This window comes from Cyprinus carpio, chromosome B20 (assembly GCF_018340385.1).
Source record: "Cyprinus carpio isolate SPL01 chromosome B20, ASM1834038v1, whole genome shotgun sequence".
Classification (NCBI taxonomy): Eukaryota; Metazoa; Chordata; class Actinopteri; order Cypriniformes; family Cyprinidae; genus Cyprinus; species Cyprinus carpio.
In genome coordinates, this window is record NC_056616.1 from 2,563,094 (window position 1) to 2,585,158 (window position 22,065).

Sequence of the window (22,065 nt, forward strand, 5' to 3'; positions counted from 1 at the left end):
AGGATCTTGCAGCCCATCTCTGATATTTTCATAAGAAGTGGAATTTGGAAGGAATGAGGACAGGAAATAAGAGAGAGCTGTGTTAGTTTACTTGAATGAGGGATGATTTACAGCGGTGGGGAAAGCACTCAGGGCCTCGTTGGGTGTTGTGTAACACATACAAATGGCTATGTCAAACACTCATTAATTTGATTGGAGGAGAGACCTTCACCATGAAGAATAAAAGCCACCTGGCTCATTTCGTTTTAAAAAAGAAAAATGCTAATATTGTGGCAACTCACTCGCTGGTTACTCGTTTTTACCCGTCGGATCCATTTATGTTTGTACAAATGGTTATTTATTCCATTGAAAGGAAGATGACTTTTCATTGTGCATGTTAAATTCGAAGTAAGTGAAAGTCAGTTACTTGCAGGCGATAAACACAATGAATGTCTAAGTCAGTGAGAGGCTGGTTTGTTATGTGATGCCTCGCAGGCTTCCATTAAGACAATAGAATGCAGTGTTTTAGAAAGGAACAATGCCTCTGCCATTCATCAGGAGATGTGTTTAGGTAGAGCGGAAGAGAGTGGAGCAGGGTTCAGTGAAGACCGCAGCAGAGAGTTAAGAGTTATTTGACAGGGTGACGTGCATTTGACTAATGAAATGAACCGTGAGTTGTACGCCAGCTGTGCTCAGTTGGAGATGCTAGCGAGAGTAATGTGTTTTTCAGCTGGAATTGGGCCTATCCTATTGTGAACAATACATTACAGTTCATGACACCCGTGGGACGCTGGAGTGTTTAGCTGAGACACTGCCGTCATGCAGCTGCCTGGTGTTAGTGCACTTGAATAAAACAAAAAATAATGTGCCTTTGAGATGTAAAAACCTAAAGAAATAGTTTTTTTTTTTTGTTTTTTTTTTTAAAGAAACAACTTTTATTTCAACTGTGTTGGCAACATACCAATGTCTTTTTTTTTCTTTTTCAATTTTATAAATGAATGTCTTATCTTGACCACCATACCTTTAATAAAAATAAACATTATTAGAGGTGACTAACAACAACTATGGTAACATGTGCCTTATTTGATCAAAATATATAAGGTTGCATTTTATACATTATGAGACAAAAACGCTCGAGAACTCAGAATCAGATGTGAGGGAACTGAATACACAGTATTACACACAGTCTTGTAGAAAGAACTGACATGAGAGAGTGCCTTCTTTCACATTAATGAAATGAAAAATGAGACAGCTGAACAGCTCATGCAAAAAAAAAAAAAAAAAAAAAAGGTTTGATTAAATTATTAAAAAAAACAACAACAACGCAAACTCAAAAGAACAAGTTGTTTATGATTCAGTATCAGGTACTTCAATAAGAACAATGCTAAAATTAAAACCGTAGTGAAAACAGCAACAACAACAACAACAACAACAACAAAAAAAAAAAAACAGAACAGAAATAATAATAAAAATAAAAATAATAAACAATAATAATAAATTAAGAGAGCCATGCATTTAGCAAGGCAAACAATATTTGGAAACTGAATGCAGTGTTTATGGATGTCAGTTATGTGTATGACACAGTTGTGAAGCTCTAATTCACATAGACTCCTTTTTAATTTTTTTTTTTTTTTTTTTTTTTTTTTTATCATGCTTCTTATAGAATCCATTTTACATCCAAATCTGGACAGATCTTCTACACAAGTCCCAGAAAACAAAATGACCTTCTCTTTATTATTCTGATATTTTTATTTTCTTCAAAGTCAAATCCCATCCCTCACTGTGATGTGCCATAATGGTAGATATATTTATATATATTTATATATACGTAGTTATATTTTCCCTTTGTTTGTTTGGTACATAAAGTGAAATCATTGCGAGTTGTTTGGCTGTGGTCTCTTAGTAGGCAAACAGGAAGGGGAGGAGCTTATGCAGGATCAGCAGAGTGATGTAAAGGAGTGGCTCAGTGAGTGCCATGGTTCCGGAACCTGCAAATGTCAGCGACAGCAGTGAGAGAGAGAGAGAGAGAGAGAGAGAGACAGACAGAAATGCTTGTTAGATCACAGTGCATGCTAAAATAAAACAAATATCATCAGTTTTTGTTTTTTCAAACATTAATTTACCAAAAACAGTAGCATTCATTGAAAATCAGAGTATTTTTATTGCTTTTAGTCTGAGGACTTTTATTGCATCCGAATCTGATTCAACGTGGGCCATATTTCACATTATTAAAGCCCTTCAAATGGCTCTTTCATAATGACTGCCCAGCAATTTTGCTCTTATCATCTCATTCCTCCATCGAAGTTAACAATTACACTTTACAAGAGCAAAACACAGTCAGCTCTGCTGGAGATGTTGAAAAAAATGGCACACATGCAGAGAAGAGCCCTATAGGGGCTACAATGTAAGCTACATGCCCTTGTGTGGAAACTACATGACATTTCCTCTCTGTGACTGACAGCAAAACAGCAGCCCACAGGCCTTTTGAGTGCTAGCCAACAGCAGCACAGCAGAAACCAGAAACAGATTGTGACAAGAACGCACTTACACGAACACACAACAAACACAAGAAAATGCCAGAAAGATACATTTAGATCACACATATCTCCAATATAGACATGTACGCAAGACATAAACACACTGGTAATGATTCATTGCTTAATGGGGCTGCAGAGCTGCTGACTTTTAGAGTGTGAAACGGCCGTCTGTTTTCTGCAGTTCTGATTTTCCCATGGCCATTTCTCACGACGCTCCTTTACTCTTACTTTCCCTTCATCCCGAGCAGATTAGCATGTCGTGCCAGGCCGCCTCGTGACAGGAACAGCTAGCTAGCACAACGTAACACCAGCTCTAGAAGCATGTCTTACAGTGGGCTCCTGGAGCGTGTCCATATGTCTTAAGAAGCTACATTTATTTTGCCTCCTCTCTTCTAGCATGGTTGGTTGAGTTGGTGCAGGGCGGTCGGAAAATAGTGTGGTTCAATTTCATGCTTTTTCTGTAAAGTCAAACATTACAGCAGGGCTTATTCTTGATTTGACATAAAGAAACATTCATCTTCTCCTCTTTATTCTTTTAGTATTTCTATCTGAATCACTGGGATATAACTTTAGCTCTTTTCCCGCCAGAATGTTATTTTTTATTTTTCATTCACAAATATTTCATGACCTCCAGAATATTTAGTTGTATGAATATGAAAACAGTGAATATATCAAAAGAAAGAACAGAGCCATAACTTTCATTAAAAAAATATAAGTTAATTTTGAAAACAATTATTGGAACAATTATCAAATCATGAATTATCACAGTCCATGTTTATCAGCTGGTGAAGGGCGCTTTTGAAACACTGCTTTGTGAAGCTTCAAAACCTTTCAGTTTGTTCAGAACCAGTGACTTGGAGCATGTATCAAACTGCAAAAGTCACATCATTTCAGTAGGAAATGCTTTGTTACATTGTAACAGTTTGAAAACATTTAGAAATTTCATTTTGATGTTTTGTTGAACCTACTGTATGAATCTTGGATCTATTTTTTATTTATTATTATTTTTTTTTAATGACAGATATATAACAAAAAGGCAGAGTTGCACTTATTAGTCTCTAATTGGCCTGATTAACCAAGCTCTCCATAAAACAAAACAAGCCAAACACTTCGTATTTGATGGCATTGCAGATTTGGGGGTTTTGTTGCATTTACAACGTTCTGTCCAACAGACTTCACCAATGTCATGCTTTGAGCACTTTGAAACAGTGAATCATTTTGCAAAGCAATTAGTTTTCATTTGATTCAACGTTTTGAAAAGCTTAGTTTCTCCCATCACTCCCATCAACACCTCCGGCCTTACGCAGTCATATCATGTTAGCTTACTTGAGTCTAAACAACTTCTGTCCACTCCTATTTTACACAGATCTAACAGTGAAAACATGCATTGCTTGAATAACTCGTTAATTGCGGAGAAGCTTTGCATAATAAATGACATCTATGGTGGGGAAATAATTAAAAACTGAAGTTATTGTGGGCATGAAACCATAGGATCTTCCATAAATCATCCTTCAAAATGTCACTCCACACGCAAAGAAAATCTCTTACCAAGGGACATGATAGATACACACGAGATTAGTCTAAACAAGGGTAAGTGAATACATGAACAGACGTGCAAATCAGCTAAAATGGCAAAGTCATGACCCTGACTGCTGTGGAAATAATTACAGTCAACATGGACGCAGAGGGCTTCTGTGTTCAGCTCATTACTCACATGCCATCAGTAATCTCCTCCTCTTCCTCATTTAACCCTCTAGAAAAGGACATTAATCCGTCTGTTCGCTTAATAACATTTAATGAACACACCCCAGTGATCAGGGTCAGTGTCACTTTTAATAATATTTTATAACCTTTCAGGGATTATGGTTCTCGTACAGCGTGTAGAAGGACATATTATAATAGGAAAGGTAAATCGCATCCCCACAAAAACCCAAGTTGTTTGTTTAATAATCCATGCTGGTCCAATAAGGGCAAGTTATCTGAGTCATTTAGTTCTGCTAAATTGAATTTTAAGGATATTTAAATAATATGCGAATTTAAGCACGTCCTCAGTAGACTGACTGCATGCAGAATATTTAGTATCCAACATTCATTTCTGGGTCATTTGTTCCCATTGCCCATTTTCTCACTCTTTTAACTATATGCTACATGAAACATCCTGCCTCAGGTCTTGCCACAACCTTGAGATTGCATTTTCATGTGGACTAGTCAATGTAAGAAACAGAACTTTCTTAACTGGCCCTGTTCTTAAATATATTAACTCACAGTGATATTCACTTGTGTCCAGCCCTCGGGCCAAGCACAAATGACCTGACATTCTCCATTAGCTTCTCCTGATGCAATGCAGGGTACATGGTTATCTTAATGACGGCAGACCATCCTGATCCATGTGCAACCCACATCTGAATCATTTTATATTGGTAATGATATCAGTATTATAACTGCAGTGTTCTTGCTGCATTACGGAATTTATGAAAACAAGTCACATGTTGCATTTTGCTTTTATCAATTGTTTTCACTCCCTTCTGATCTCAGCAGGTGTTCTTACGGTGAGCTATAATGGCCCTTGAGGGCCCACTGGGAGATCAGAAGCAATGGACTCTAAAGATGAAGGATTAGAGGGTTACTGTGTGATCATATCTGTTGAGCTGAGGCCGTGTTCCTCTCCCTCTGAGGGATAATAGAGTTTCAGCAGCACACTCTACACACCTGAAAATCCGACTGACTATGGATTGTCAAAACCGTGCTTTATAAGCTACAGGCATATGTTTGTGAATGCAGAGGCTGTTATAGTAAATCAATGACACCTGCAAATGATTTTTCGTTTCAAGAGCTTAAGATGCTGATGGATTTATAATGAGTTATAATATCAAACTGGCAGTGCAATTATGATATCTTCAAATACAGTAAGCCTATTAATATATAAAAAAAGATAGCTTTTTAAAAGAAAAGGAGGGTGACACTCATTCCCTCCAGACAAAGCAGAGCTTCAGCAAACAGGAAGATTTAAGCCTGAATGACTCAAAAAGAGGGATTATTGATCACACTAAGCCAGCACACAGTATACATAATGATAATTAACCTGTTTTTGCCATTACACATTTATGAAAAGACATCCAAACAATATGTTTTTGCTTAAATATTACACCATTTTGGCAGCAGCTATTTAAATTATTTACATTTAACCAGATACAGTATGATAAGGCAACAAACAATAAAAGGTATGCACTTTAAACAGAGTTTTTGTTTTTAACATGAAAAGTTAATTTTCAGACAGTTTCTTGATTTCTAATTCTGTGACATAGCTCAAGCATTTTCCATGATATGATAACAAGTGGGCAGGACTAAAATAGAGGTTGGAAATGGGGTCTAAAATGGGGTCTTTTTTGATTAGATCATTGAAAACACATATAGAGGTAGTCGAAAATGCATGACCACATTGCATTTGTAGTGGAAATGCTCATCCACCCTGATGTGTCCCAGATCATAGTGAAGCACTGCTTATTGTCTAAAAGTGCAAATTATACAAGTTAAATCAGAAAACAGCTTGGTTTGAAAATGACTTCTGTGTGAGCTGTGCTTTACAGATCGCTACACTATTGGCAACAGACAGTGGACCTTTTTTGCCATGAAATTTCATTAGTTTCACCGAAGCTTAACACACGAGTGTTCTGGGACGTTCTGTGACAAAGCCAACCTAAACAAGTGAGCCAAAACAAGTCATGTAACATGGGTTCATTCATTCAATACTATTCGCCGCACTCAATGCTCCCATGAAAGCAATATAGAGTGTGATGGAATACGAGGGGAGTGTCTCGATGAAATCCAAACTGGTCATAGGAGACCAGATGGAAACGGTAATGCATCTTGGCTGATCACTTGTGTTTGGCTCATCTAAAACAAATCTTAGTACTAGGTGGAAACAAGGCCTGAAAGAAGGCCCAACCAGAAATATCAAATTGTGGTTACACTTTATTTTAAATTGTCCTTGTTACAGTGTAATAATACATTTAAGTAATGAGTAATATTAATGAATTACATGTACTGTACTTACTAAATAGTTAGGGTTAGGATTAGGATTTGGTTTAGGGTTACTTGCATGTAATTATGCATAATGTATTGCTATTATAATAGTAAGTACATGTAACATGTAACAAGGACACCTTAAAATAAAGTGTTACCCAAATTGCTTCCATTGAAATCTAGTCACGTAACACCTGGCTAGTACATAGTGTAAGTGTAAAACAAGGTAAGATGCTAGTATTTACAGTATTAAATAGTGGCAGATACTGCAGCAAATAGCATCTTGTTTACTCAAATACACTCTCAGTAAACCTGTAAACAGAGGTAACATGCTGTTTGTCTTAAGGGATTGTCTGAGTTATTATTGGCAGAGTTAGAAAAAAAAAAAAAAAAAAACTCTTTGCCAACAAGGTTGGCTACAGTATTTGGAATACTGCCATTTTTGGTTTTAATTGTTTCCTTAATTTGACGTCCTTAATGTAAATGAAATGAATAAATGAACAAACTGTGTCTCTGTCAAGTTTAAGTTTAAACTGTGGACACACTGCATTGACTGAAATAGCTGACAATGAGTCATGATGCTGTGTTATTTTTCACTGGATTGTCCATTTATTCCCTCACCTCCAATTTTTAAACCTATTTCTACACCGATTTTAGCCAGCTATCACGTATCTATTATTCATGCTCTAATGCTTTATGTTCAGGCTTACCTTCATCTCTCCCTCTTTCTCTCTCTCTTGCTGTCTGTGTGAGTCATTAAGCCAAACAAAAGCTAGACTGAGACAATGTTTCCCTTGATTTCCCTAGTGGAGTCAGCAGGTACACAACTAAGCACAGTGTCCCAACATGACAGAAGCAGAGATGAAACAATTAACACTTGCCTAAGAGTGCTGAAGTGCTTCCCACACAGTGACAAAGCACAAACACATCCAGTTAAAAGAAGTCTGTGGCAGGGAGTCTGCAGCTGGATGAGGCTCACCAGTTAAGTGTGAAAGCTGTCCAGCAGCACTAAATACTAGGCTTCTCCCTTCAAGCACGCAATCAGCCCACCACCACAACCCCCTGTGCTCGCTCTAAAGGGGGAACGCAATTTGATAACAGGTGTTTTAAGTTTGCAAAATGTGTGAGAGGCAAAAATGTGCTTGAAAGGTAAGTAAAACTGAACCAGGACTGTCACACGTGTGTTCTGTATAATTATAATGCACGCAAAATAACCAGATTGAGATGAAGAGGGAACGCTGAGTTCTGAGAATACACTAGGACGCAAAACAGAGACTAGATTAAAACAGCTGTGTGGCTGGAGTGCTATAAACTTATCAAGGGCGCCAAGGTCACCAGAGGTGGCATGATGCATTGTGGGTAGTTATTGCATAAGCCAGTTTGTGCTTATATTCTAAGTGTATTTCTTTCCCTCTTTTTCAAATTTTTTAAGTCTTGCTCCCCCCAAAAAAGCCCCCCCCCTTTTCTGAAGCAAATAGCCATATGTAAGGGTAAATCTTAAAATTAAGTTGTGTAATTAGATTATTCTAACCTGCTGAATATTTGTAAAAGTATTTTAAAGTCAATTTAACCTAAGGGCAACCACAAAGCTTAATAATACAATCAGGAAGCAGTGGCATTAATATGAAAGTTTCTGAATTAATTAAACAAACAGTATGCTAAGACAATGCCTTATTCCAGTAAGCATTACCATAAATTGCATTTAATTATAGAGCAAGTCTGTAAAAACACACATTTTATTGCTTGCCACTCTCATGAGATGGCTATCAGACATGAACTGTTCCTCAGAGACCTATGTTTTTTTTGTTCTTGGGCTTGGTGGGCCATTTTCAACAGTGCAATGAGTTAATCTGCTCTTTCCAGTAAGGACAGACATGCCACCCAGCCCTGCTGGGAACAATAACAAATAAAAGAAGAGAAAGCAGCAAGAGGCAATTCAATGCACCTGACAGCGTGTAGAAGGCCAAGCTTATCAGCTCCCACCCATGGCATTCCTTTAATATTAATTGTTTCTGCCACTCAATGAGATGACATTGTGGAAAAGTGACAGATGCATGTTTCCAAAAGAGGAGGTATGCGTGTATGACAGAGAAAGAGAGTGAGCGTGAGCAGCGAGGAGTGAATTTTCTTTCTCTCCTCAAAAGCTGATAGTGTGGTCAGAATTGAAAGGTGCAATCTTTCAAATGTGGCAGATGACTCTTTAACCTTCTCACTTCGATGACAAAAACAAAGCTCCTAACCAAAAGAGGAAAAAGATAAATTTGAGATCTTTCTGTCAATGTTAAATGTGCTTAGGCATTTACTGATACATGACAGAGTGACTAGTGCTGGTTCGCTGGTTCATTTGAATCAATCTGCCTGACCCTGTAAAAATCCCTCGTATTTAGAAGTATAATATGTATAATCTAAAATCTTACGCATATTAGCAATTAATATCAAATAAGGGAGAAACTAGCACTGAAGATTTTAAACCATGACTTGTATTTCCTAACAAAGGTAAATGACAAAATTATACAACATTCTCCTATTTTATTTAAATAAATAGCCTATGCTAAATTAATGATTATGACAAGCCAAAAGTTAATCTATTCTAAAGAGAGAACAATAAAGCATGGGGCTGCAGAATAACCATAAAAAGAGAAATAAAGCCTGGAATGCAATACCGTGGCGGATCAGCGCACTGGCCCTCTTAATGTCCGACATGCTCGCCAAATGGCTGCCTCCATGTCTGGCTGCACTAAAGATAGGGCTGGCTGAGCATGTTGGCACACCTACAGTCACTCCCACATACATACACAAACATGGATGTATATATACACACGGATGTCATGTGCCGCAGTTTCATATAGGATCAAATGCAGCTGCTTAAGCTTCTTTATCAAGAATTGTTGCATTAAAAAAGCTAAATTTACTTAATAAAATAAACATTTGACATTTTTATGCTGTTTGCACATGAAATTTGTTGTAGCCTGTTTAAAAGCATTAATTATTTTTATTTGTATCAAACAAATATCATCAAATATATATGTTACAAGTTTGGGGCCAGTAAAAGTTTAATTTTGATGCTAGCCATTGATTTCCATAGGAATTTCTACCGTAATATGGAAGTCAATGGCTAACGTCAACTGTTTGGTTGCCCACATTCTCCAAAATATCTTATTTTGTGCTTAACAGATAAAGAAACATCATGCGGATCATGTGGGATCATGCAGGTTTTTAACAATTCAAATGTATTAAATTATGACAGATTTTTTTTTATTTTAATTTTTTTGGGTGAACTATCACTTTAAAGGCATCAGTGTAACTTGGTTTATTTTCTGCTTCCATTTTGTATTGTATTTTAATGTATTTATTCATGTTCATTGTCAGTTGTCATTTATTAAAATATTCAGCTAATAAATGTTGTTAGATCGCTGTCATTTTTGCAACAATTTCATGTCAAAAAAGTACCTAATTGACATAAAATGCTGCTGTTTTTTTTTTTTTTTAATTAAACTCTAATACAGTCTAATATATTGTAAGACCAGGCAGATACAATATTAATAAATCAGATATAAAATTATATTAATAACACTTGCATTAATAATGTAAATACACCACTAATGATGAAAATATTCCATTATTAAATATGTTAATTAAAACACCATTAAAAATTCTGTATAGTACATTCAAGGAATGGCTCTTTATGGAACCTTATAAAAAAAGGGTTCTATTTAGCACTATTGTTACAAATGCTTTAGAAACTTAAAAAAAAAAAAGTTACACATAATAGGATTACTTTACTGATCAGTCTTGTCAAACATAAATATTTTGTTATGAGAATCTAAAATCTTAATAGTCTCAAACTGTGAAAACTGTGAACTTAATATTCTCATAAAAAGTGAACTGTTACAGTTCTGAAACAGAATGAACAGGATGCTATCTGTTCTTGCTCACCACTGAAGTTCTAGAACACAACTGTTTACGGGAATCTCTCATGAGGCTGTGCAGTTATAGTCCACTATAACTGTAAACATCACTGTACCAGTCTATAGTCCACAGTGTTTAGAAGTCACTGCAGGGTAATGCATCCCTGCCACAAACAAACTCCTCTGGCTCAGCTAGAGACTTCATGTAATCGCCCTCCATTGTCTGCAGGAATCACTCCTGCGGTGACAGAAGCGAGAGTCAGAACACACCCAACCCTCTAAATCCCCAATGAAGCCCCCAATAAATAGAGGCCCTGACCTTAAGGCAAGAGTTAAAGAGACAAGGTGATTTCTTGATAACCTCTCTGTCACACTGCACCGTTGTCATAAAGAGACAAAAAAGGGTCGAGACTGATGTGCTGAGGCTGGACATATCGCAATGTCACTTCCTGCTTAAGACAGACATGGTGTCGCCAGCAGCTTTTATCTCTTGCATTTTCACTCACAGAGAATAGAGTACACGATAGATAAAGCATCACACACAGAAAACACACACACACACACACACACAATTTTCAACCGCCTACTGAGCAGACAGAGGTTTGATGTGGCACAGTGACAAATTAAACCTGGCAGCAAATGTGATTATTCTGAGATGTGCTTCACCGAATAGTGTGTATGGGTCACAACAACAGCCTTCATTGTGGCGACCAAATGTCCTCACTGTGATAGCAAAACCTGAAATCACCAAACCTCAGGGGTGCAGCCAACTGTCCCCATAAGGAAAACAGCTTAATAAACATACTAAATAATGTCTTAATGAAAATCTATAAATGCAGTGTTCCGGGAGGATTAAGTTTAGGGATAAAATAATAAATCATCATTAACTCACAATAAAAAATTAATAAAATAAAAAAAGGTGATGGAAGAAGGTTTCACCGTGATGGAAAAGCAATACAGGTTTTGCCTTCAAATATCCTCACAGGAATAATAAAATCTAAAATTGCCTACATTATGAAGGCCTGCCTATTGTCCATATGCAAAAACAGCCTAATAAACATACCAGTAAATGGATTAGTGAAATTAAACTTGGGTGGCAGAGTAACAAAAATTAATAGCCTACTTCCGTTACATATATTTTGGAAACACAGACAGCTCTCTCAGAAGGTATGTCAAAAGCAATATCTATTCACTATGGGATAATATTAGAATTAAAAACCTAGACTGCACATATCAGTAATTTAATAAACATCAATTTTCTGCACTGTGAGCCACATTCTACAGTGCACACCGCATTCTATAGTGCTAGGTCCTGGCTTGAAACGCTAATTCCATTAAAAAACACACAATCAAGCATTGAACGCCTGATTACTTTTCCTCTCTAGACCGCTCGGTGTCGCTGTTGTACTGTGACTCACCGGATCCGTGCTGTTGTCTCAGGATAGATGAATTGCCCGGCCGAGGCGAGGCTGAAAACTTGTCTGCAGAGCCCGTCGTAGTCGTTGAAGGGGGAGCGGGTCCTATTCCAACCGGCGGAGGCATGCGGGGTTTTCCTTGACCCTGGCCCGGCTCAGAAGTGGCCCGTCCACCCGTCGCTGTGTTGCTGTTCCTCAGTGGCCATCGGTTCTGGATGTGAGACACGGCCTCCTCGGCCAGCATTCCCTCGCGCGGTGTCACGCGCAGAGTGGCCTGCACCTTGTATTCCTGAGTCTCATCAGAGTACAAGTCCAAAACCCGACACTCATACACTCCCTCGTCCTCCTTCCGCACACCCGATAGGCTGAGCTTGTGGGAAATAGCGTTGCCCTGGACCCTCACCGTCTGTTCACCAAGAGATATAAATAACACGTCACAACAGGTTTTGTTGACATCATAGTTTTGGCAGCCCAGTCTCATTAGCCCTTTTTTTTTCGTATTATTTACCACTAAACAAAATATGTCCGAATTATCGGGGGTGGGGCTGGTTAGCGCTCAAATTGTTGGGAAATCTTACAAAAGTACATTTACAGACTGCATTCCAGATATTAGCCTATAATGAGCACGTTGCTACTTTTAGTAATCAGATAAGTAGCCTACTATATTTTCATCTGGAGCCAAATAGAAATAGAACTTGCGTTCGCCTGGGGAAGTAGCCATAGCAACAGTACGCCCTAGAACTTTGCGTTAGGAACAGTTTCGAACGCTTCATTTGCGAAACACCATGCTGACTGTCATTGTTTATCACTTTATTCATTACAGATTCACATCTCACAAGTAGACTATAGTCTATGAAAAGTAATAGTCGTGCGCAGTAAGATTTGAGTGAATCCAACTTCACAAGAATAAGTCCCAATTACCTATAGAACAATTTTATTTTATTTTTATTTATTTATTTTTACAGTTGACCCCTCTGAAAACCATTCTAATAGCTACATAATGTAGCAGTTACTGAAAGTTTTAAAAATGTGTTAGCCTATTACTAGCTAAAATTTCTATGAACACAAACATTTAGACTGCGGACAACTTTAAATACGCCATACTTATTAGGCTACTTATTTAGCTATTATTTATATATCTGTTTGTTTATTTACTTATTTGACCTTTATAAAAACGAAAGCACGTTTACTCCTCATGTTTCCAAAACAAATCCAGTTCAAGACCTCTGTTAATATTAATTCTTACAAAAATGGCAGCTACAATATCAACAGATCTGTGTGCACCCAATGAGCAGTATAGAGGAAGAAATGTCACAATAGCTTTCATTAACAATTAATTATTTTTATTCATCCATATTTTCGGTTCTTTCTTCAAGCGAGATTCTGATTCTACTAAAAATTACAAAAAGTTATGATCAAAATACGGTTAGTGTAATTGTGACACTCACACTTATTTTCGTGGCGTCCCGGTGGGCAACCTGTAAAAGATCACATCAAAACAAAATGAGTAGCCAGCATGAGTAGTTTAATTTGGCTACACATGTCACAATATCACTGTGAAACTTTTATTGACGCTTGAAAGACCTTACAATTAATAAAAAAACCGGAGAGCCATTCGTTTGGAGTAGCACCATGGACAGCGACAGTTCCCTCTGATGCTGTTTTGCGGTATCTTTCATATGGCTATGGCAGGTTTCATATTACTGTTTCAACAGACATGTAGTGTTTCATATGTCACGTTCAACATATAGGAGACCTTCAGGTCCATTGACAAAAGCTGAGATGCAAAGGCAGACTTAATTTTGGTTTGGTTTGTCAGTCAGAAATTGACAGTTATGATATTGTCTCTAGGAACCATTATTTATTTTGTATAATTAAGCATGACATCACACTCCTATTCTTCTGAATGCCCACCCACAGACACACAACCCAACTTGATTCAACGACATAAATTAATAATTAATCGCCTCAGTGCATTTAATTGAGATCGCTCATCACAGGGGATCCACCTTGACGCATCTGGACACGTGAAGCCTGACACATCCCACTGCGGCCGTCAAACAGCACTCCAGGTGCGACTCCAATAAGAACTTGAACGGAAAAAGTCTGTGTTCAAGCGGCTTTGAGAACAACGAAAGCCCCTTTACCTTGGCTCTGTTGGCCGGAGCACTAATTTGCAGTTCGTGAGCGAGCTCTTTAGGGGCCGCTTCCTTGAGGTACCACCACTGAATCTCCAGAGAGAACGGCGAGACTCCGACGGCTCGAAAAGCGCACGGCATCTCTATGTCCTCGCCCTCACCGACACTCACATCTTTGGGCACTTCAGTAAATGTGGCTATGAAGAAAACACATCAACAGCAGATAGTGCGGTTAAAAGAAACCCCTCAAATAGATTCACTAAGGTCTATATATAAGATGACACACATCTATATTTTGTGTTTTGAAAGCTTTTTAATAAACTGCATTTGGCTTTAGTAGCCTGTAATATTACGGTTCAGATGGGAGTATGTTCAATTTTCCACACGTAATCATAATAATTTATTACTTTCACTACCCATATGCATTTAATACCAGGTTTAATATGCATCCATATGACATGAAAAACAAAACAATGAAACTTAAACAAGAACAATGCAGTAATTTCACATGAGTAAAAAAAAAAAAAAAAAAAAAAAAAAAAAAAGAAAAGAAAACTGACAAAATCGCAACAGACTGCTCGTACTGAGTAAATGCGCAACATGGGAGAGACGAAAATCTGTTCAAGTTTACTCACCATTTACACAGAATAGCAGGGGCGCATTCAGAATGAAATAATAAAGGACGCTGTGGAGTCCCCGTTTTTCCATGTCATAAATAAGGTGGTCAGATTGGAGAACGAGTGGCAGCGGTCATTTGACCTGGAGAAACGGGTTTTATTTCATTGGCATCCCCATAACTTCGTCTCGTCCGGGTTTCTTCTCTTTAAGATAGTTTCTTCCCCGAAATGTAGAATAAAAGGACTGGAATCTCCAAATAAGATACTCCAAAACGATGCTGCGTCAGTCAAACAAAATGTAAAATCCAATGTTGCAGAACCGAAAACCCCCTTTCTGTTGGGAAAACTGTGTGTGGAAAGTGTTATTCTCTTTAGTAAGTATCCTTTGCCCCTAAAGAATCCTCTGTTCCACCATTTGCTTCTTATCAAGGTAAAACTTGCTTTCAACAGTAGAAAATCTGCTCACTTTGGTCTCCATAAAAAGAGAAACAATCCATGATTCGCTTCCACCACCCATCACAAAACAATCCTGTGTCTAAACCCGCAAACCCCAAAAAACAAAAAACTAGGAAAAAAACCCAACGTCGGAGGACATGAGATTCCCTCGACGTTTTTAAGGAGCAGTTAAGCACCTAAACGAAGATGTGGCAGCAGTGGATCGTTCCAGCTCGCGCCACCGGAACCCTCTGCTTTGTGTGTGAGCGCGTGAGCAGCGAGGAGGCGCTTTGGCATTTCCAGACCACTGACAGACTTACGGGGTTTGGGAGCAAACTAACCGTCTCTGTCTCTCAAATCAGCATACGGCTCGACCAATAAGAGGAAAACCATACCAGCGGACGTACAAAGCAAATCACTGAAAATAAAAAGCGCTTTGGCGACTGACGCGGTTTACTCTGCGAGAGCAACAAGCGACCATTAAAGTAGCAGGCGTCGAGTCATGACCAGAAGTATTTCATTTTAATATGAAACTCTGATACCTCAGATTAGGCGGTCACTCTTAATCTCTTTCTGTCCCATGATTTGCCTCTGGTAATAATACCATCGAGGTAATCTGTCTTTATTTTCCTCCCAGCTGGAAAATCCAGATTAAGATGGTAACTGTTTTGGAACATGCTGGTTTCTAGCTGGTCTAAGATGTCATTAGCTTGAGCATTGTGGTAGACCATCTTGGATCAGGAACACACAAGCTACCATTTGGTCAAACTGATTTTGGAGACATGGTCAACCATCCAAAGACCTGCTAGCACCAGCTAATGGCCGTATTAAAGCAGAAGCCACTACTACACTATGTTCCAAAACACAGTTACAATAAAAAAGATGGATTTTCCATAGGGCTGGCAGGCAGTCAAAATAAATTTCTGCGCACCTCCTTTAGCCTGTACTGCACGATTCCAAGAAAAAGGGGTCTAGTCTTCAGCCTTTTCGGCTCTTATTCTATAAATATGAACACAATTATAGTGGGTATTATTAGTGTTCAGCGCTTAGTGAGATTCTGCATAAGCAGGGATACTGCAGGTGTCTTCTGGTCTCGGTTTGGATCTAGAGTGCAAAGCGGTCAACTGCCGATATAATGTATGAATAAATAGTTTAATCATGGAAAATCAGACAAACAAAAAATAGCTGGGAAGCTATAATCAGGTAATATATTAATATACTTAATAATAATAATAACAATATTAGCAATAATAATTATAACTATTACTATTAATAGTAAGAATTGTACTGTATATAAAGGCTATTAAGACATTAGCAAGATCTTTAATTTGTAGCTCCATATTCTAATGCTGTAAGACATGTGTGGTACAAGTCAAATACAAACATATTCATTCACATGGAATTGAAGGATGTGTCACCATATCTGACCACTAATCCAGCATTGTCCCTGGAGTCCCAGGCTTGTGCAGCAGAGTGCTTCTCTGGCTGAATCCTAAAACAGCCCTCCCTCCCAGCTGCCTGCCTGCCAATAATGTAGCACTTGTTCACCCCTACACTCCCATTAGCACTTCACCAACACAGAAAAGGAAGAGAGAAACAGAGAGAGAGAGAGAGAGAGAGAGAGAGAGAGAGAGATAGTTAAATCAAGAAATGGGGTGAGGGTACTGTTGAAATTAGGCTTTTGCCCATTATTGATGTATTGATGCTCAAGAGATGGTGAGAAAAAGAATGTAAGTGCGCTCAATGTGGCTAAAAACAAGATGAGAAAGTATACAAGATTGAGAGGGAGAAATCGAGAGAATGTAAGAGGCTGAGTATCAGACAGAGAGTGATTGAACAGTAAGCTGTCCTTCTGTTGTAGGAATATACTCATCAGTCAAGTACTTCGACAACATTTCCGAATATATTTTATAAGAGATTCAGATATCCATTGTTAACTCAGGCAGCGCGACTGATGTTTTTGTTTTCCCTTTGCTGCACATTTCATAATATCGCTCTCCTCATTTTTGTATTTTTGATAAGATGGTCAGCTGCTTGTCCTTGACAACAAAACTAGTGCCAGTGTTTACCTTTTAATTCACAATCCAAACCTTTACATAGCATAATGCTTTCACTAAATACACTCCTTCTTGGTATGTATGTCAAACACTCATGATGAGCTCAGAGTGCATATATTTGAACATTTCTCTTATGGATGTAAAGGTGTGTACACACACACACACACACACACACACACACAGTTTTCACGTTTTATGGGGACTTTCCATATATGTACATTAATGATTTACATTTATAACGTGTGTACAAACTGTACAGTTCAGTTTAAAAGAGTATATATATATTGAAATGCATTGATAAAACATGACAGTAAAGACTTATAGATAAAACATGACAGCAAGGTTTATATTTTCATAACTTCTATTTAAAATTATGCCACTCTTTTGAACTTTATGTTAATCAATAAATGCTGAAAAAAAGTATAACTATTTTGAGAAAAAATACAAAGCAGTGCTGATTTCAAAATTGATAATAAGAAATGCTTCATGGGCATCAAAGTATTATCATATTAGAATAATTTCTGAAGGATTATGTGACACTGAAGACTGGAATAATGGCAGAGGAAAAGTCAGCTTTTCCATCACAGGGATAAATTACATTTTACAATATAACTGTTTTCACTTGATTTATAATAATATATGCCTAACACAAACATACACACATTTTATATAGGTGTAAATAAATAAAGTTAAGTAAGTGTAAATATGTGAATAATCGTTCATAAATAAGGCAGAGAGACATGATCATTCCTTATAACCTAGATCACGATGACTCAGTAAATGCCACAATTGGCACTAACCATAGATGAATCTCATCAGAGTCTGTCACTAATGATGAGTGCCTTTTATGGTCCTTTGGGTCTAAACCATCTGCACCCGTCACTCCTTAAAACCATACAGAAGCCCTTCTTGATAGTGTGACAGCAGGGTACATCTAATGCCTGCTTTAATAATAGATAATAACCATTATACACCACTGTCGAATTAAAATACAAGTAAATGACTGAACTATATAATGGCATGCATTATCTGCAGGCATTAATTTCTAGGTAATTCCATAATCCCAAAGATAAACTGTTACATTCAGAAAGCAGTTAAAGATAAGCCATGGCCCTGTGGTTTGAATTTGTGAAAAAAATTACTTCACGGAAATGTTGTGTGAAAGAAAACTTGACTTGACTGAGAGAAGGTATTCAGGGTTGGACAACTATCACCTTTAGTAAGAGAAACAGAAAAGCACATAAACAGTCAGAAGCCTATTTCCTTGTCTTTTATTCATGGAGAGTCGTGATGTTCTAATGGTGCATGGACCAAGGTCTCCTCAGGTTCCCTTGTCAGCTGGCTGATGCCATCTAAAATCTCACTTCTCTTGTGCCGTTGCACAGCATTTAGCAGAAAGCACAATGAGATATTTATGATCTCTGGGAGGCTGTGTCTGCTGCTGGCCAGTCTCGAGAGTAAGAAAGCTAGTTATGCCAGGGTGACAGCAATTCTGTCTAATTCATGAGCAAGCAATGTGATATTAATGCATGTGGCACGGTAGATGTAGCCTGCAATGTAATTTAAAGCAACACAGCTGATGGCACTCAGACTTGCTCCATCATGTCCATGCTATTTTTCCACCACTGAAGGCTACAATATTCAGTTTTTTCTTTTTCCTTTTCCCCGGTCTGTCTGATTTTCTTTGAGTGACCTGCAACTTAGTTCAGAAATGGTAGGGTCTTCCAAGTTCAAATAGTTTTGCGTTATAGTTTGTTTGACACTAAACAGAAATTGACATTGGTAACATACAATGACAGATGGACGCTTTAGGAAAACCACATTTCTACAGTTACAGTACATTCTGTGTCTAATTTAATTCTTCAAATTATACTCTTTCCTCCAACACTTGTGCCTTGATAAATGTGTTACTACACTTAAATATGAAATACTGACTTATTGTGTTCAACTCTGATGGTTTCTGAACAGCCAATCCTTGGCCCTCACTGTTATAATCAGATAATGTAGACTAGACTCTGAAAGCCTTATTGACCTATTCACAAATCTGCTCACAATAAAAAGGTTTATGTTAATAGATCAAAATGTAATTTCATTTGCAACGGAGAAACAGCTACGGCTCCATCTTTGAAGACTGAAGTGCAGAAGTTCTACCCTATACTCTTCCCTGACATAAACGTACAGATCTTTTCCTCTTTAAGCAAACATTTCCATATTATTAAAACAGATGCTTAATATTTTTAGTGAAAACAGCAATATATATATATATATATATATATATATATATATATATATATTAGGTTTCTTTTATGAAAGTTTCAAAGAACAGAATTTCTTTTAAATAGGAATCTTCTGTGACATTATAAAATATTTTACTGTTACATTTGATCTATTTAATGCATCCTTGCTGAATAAAAGTATTGATTTCTTTAAAAAAATACTGACCCCAAATTTTTGAACAGTATTCAACCTTACAAAATACAACTTATTTACCCCAGAGGACAGCACAATTCAAAGCAAGAGTCTTGCTTTTGCAAATTTCACTGTAGATTTACAGGAGGAAAAAATAAAAAATAAAATAAAAAATAAAGATGAAGAAGATTCAATTTATCTGCTTGTGTATATGTCTTCATATTATGTGCTGGTCCCCTGGATGAGATAGAGAAAAAAGAGAGCTAATAATTTTGATGTGTCACATGTTGCAGCCAGATGGTTTCATGTTCTGTCTTGAGAATAGCTCTTCACTTCTTTTGTTATGCTAAATTGAACAAGGTTGAGTATGACACAATCCCTTTCCTACTTTGACACAGGCAAATTTATTTTGTTTGGATCATTCTCCAAACAGCTGTTTGATATCATAGGAAGCTGAACAGCGAAATATTCCAACCAGTGCTCCAGCATGTTTGGGTATTTGTTACTCTCAAATTGCCAGATGCACAAGTGTATGTCAGTTTTAGATTTAGTTCAGTATTATACAGAATATTTTGTCTAACTGCAAGTCATGTGTAGCTGCAATAAGGACTCATCCACACTCATGTTTCATCCATCAGGGATATCTGAATCTGCAATAAACATTCAGGAAACAGAGGTCACTGTGGTAATGTAACCCTCTCACTCGCCAGCACAGAATTTGCTGAGAGAGAAAGACAGAAAGCGAGAGAGAATAACAGTGAGAAAGCAGCAGGGAAAAGGCATCTTAAAGGGATAGTTCACCCAAAAACAGAAAGTAAGTGGTCGACTTCTATTGACTTTCATTGTAAGTCATATAGATTTGTAATGACAAGGTGAGAAAATTTTGCAGCAATGCCATAGGACTAGAACTATTGCAGGATTTCTTAAAATGAACTTTTTTTTCTTAGTGTAAAGAACATTTAAAAAATCAAAAGAACCTTTTCCAACCACTATGTTGTGCAATGCGAAGGTTTCATGGAGCCATAGATGCCAATTAACAAACTTTATTTTTAAAAGTGTATCCCCTATTTTATTCAAATGAGAGAGTCTCTCTGAATCCTTAATAATTAGATGAACAGAAGCTGAGCTTAGGACAGAATGTATGGATCTCTGCCTCAGCAGACTATACAGAGACCCAGACCGCAGCTTTAAATGAGCATGTTTAAACTCAGAGTAAGAAAGCCTTAGCACCCTGCTGCAAGCTCCCTAATCATCCAAAATAACAGGCACCGGGGAGTAAAAATCACTCTGACATTAAGATGAAGAGAGGTGAGAAAGAGGGTCGTTAATTAATAAATAAATAGATAAGACTACTCACTCAGTGAGGGGACCATGTGTGCAGAGCTTTGAAGGAGTGTGTGGATGCCAAGATGGATTCTAGGACACATTATGAACACTACGCCCACCCTCTCTCTGTCTTAATGTCAAAACACTAGATTCATTTTCACCTATGCCATTATAAATCCACGCAAGCAGCGGAGTTTGAATGTACAGTAGCTTGTTGCTATGTACAGAATCATGGGAGCGTCTTTAAGTGCTTTATGGACACTTAAAACGGGGCTGCATGCTGTGAGATGACATGATGACTCTCTCAGACGTAGAATGTGAAAGCTGCTTATTAATGAAGGTATGTCTCAGAAGTGCTTCAGTAGGACATATGTGCCAAACACAAGGTGTTCTGTTGACAGAGGCTCTTTTAAATGATTAGGGAAACCATCATTTGACATTAGTTTAGTCGTTCCGTGCTCTTTCTTTTTCCTCTCTCTCGTTCTCTCCTTAGAGAAAGGACACATCATGGTACTTATTTGCACTGGAGAGGTTCAGATTACTACCATTTGTTCTCAGCATGGTGAAACTAAAACAGCGGGTCCCCCTTCAAAGCCTTGTATCAGCGTCATTCAATCTCTTTCTCTCTCTCTCTTCTCTCATCGTCCCTTTCCCTGACATTCATTCTCTTCGTTCATTATAATATTGCTCACATTGCTCTCTGTGCATCTCACCAAACAATATTTCCCTCCTATTTGCCATAATACTTCAAAGAGTAACAATTAGTGTCAAGAATGAACGAATGCTGGAAACATATTATTACTATGGATGTCCCGATCATGTTTTTTGTGCCCTGATCTGACCTGAGTCATTGAATATTGAGTATCTGCCAATACTGAATTCCGCTATATTTCAATTCAAATAGGCTATATTAAAGTTATTAAAATCAATCCAATGTATACAGAGTTGTGCAGAGAGTAAAAGTAATATAATATAATATAATATAATATAATATAATATAATATAATATAATATAATATAATATAATATAATATAATTATAATATACTCTCTCTCTATACACACTATTTAAAAACTTTAGTAGATGTAAACATGTTACAGTGGTAGACATCTATCTATATCTATCTATCTATCTATCTATCTATCTATCTATCTATCTATCTATCTATCTATCTATCTATCTATCTATCTATCTATCTATCTATCTATCTATCTATCTATC

The 22,065-nt window shown here is 37.4% G+C and overlaps 1 protein-coding gene across 1 annotated transcript; it reads right to left on the minus strand.

The window, feature by feature from the left end:
• Positions 1-890: 890 nt before the first annotated feature.
• On the minus strand, positions 891-15,495 carry LOC109091525 (V-set and transmembrane domain-containing protein 2B-like). Its single transcript, XM_019105296.2, has 5 exons — positions 14,636-15,495; positions 14,010-14,197; positions 13,311-13,340; positions 11,866-12,268; positions 891-1,967 (listed from the first exon to the last, which is right to left on the minus strand). The coding sequence occupies exons 1-5, from the start codon at positions 14,706-14,708 to the stop codon at positions 1,879-1,881; spliced, it is 783 nt and encodes a 260-aa protein (XP_018960841.1). The 5' UTR covers positions 14,709-15,495; the 3' UTR covers positions 891-1,878.
• Positions 15,496-22,065: the final 6,570 nt, after the last annotated feature.

Bases quoted from the DNA above. Each gene is read 5' to 3' on its own strand.
- LOC109091525 (XM_019105296.2), bottom strand. From the start codon at position 14,708: ATGGAAAAACGGGGACTCCACAGCGTCCTTTATTATTTCATTCTGAAT. The intron at 12,269-13,310 runs GTGAGTGTCACA...CTTGGTGAACAG, and splicing joins GGGACGCCACGAAAATAAGT to ACGGTGAGGGTCCAGGGCAA. The intron at 1,968-11,865 runs GTGAGTCACAGT...TGACATTTGCAG, and splicing joins GAGACAACAGCACGGATCCG to GTTCCGGAACCATGGCACTC.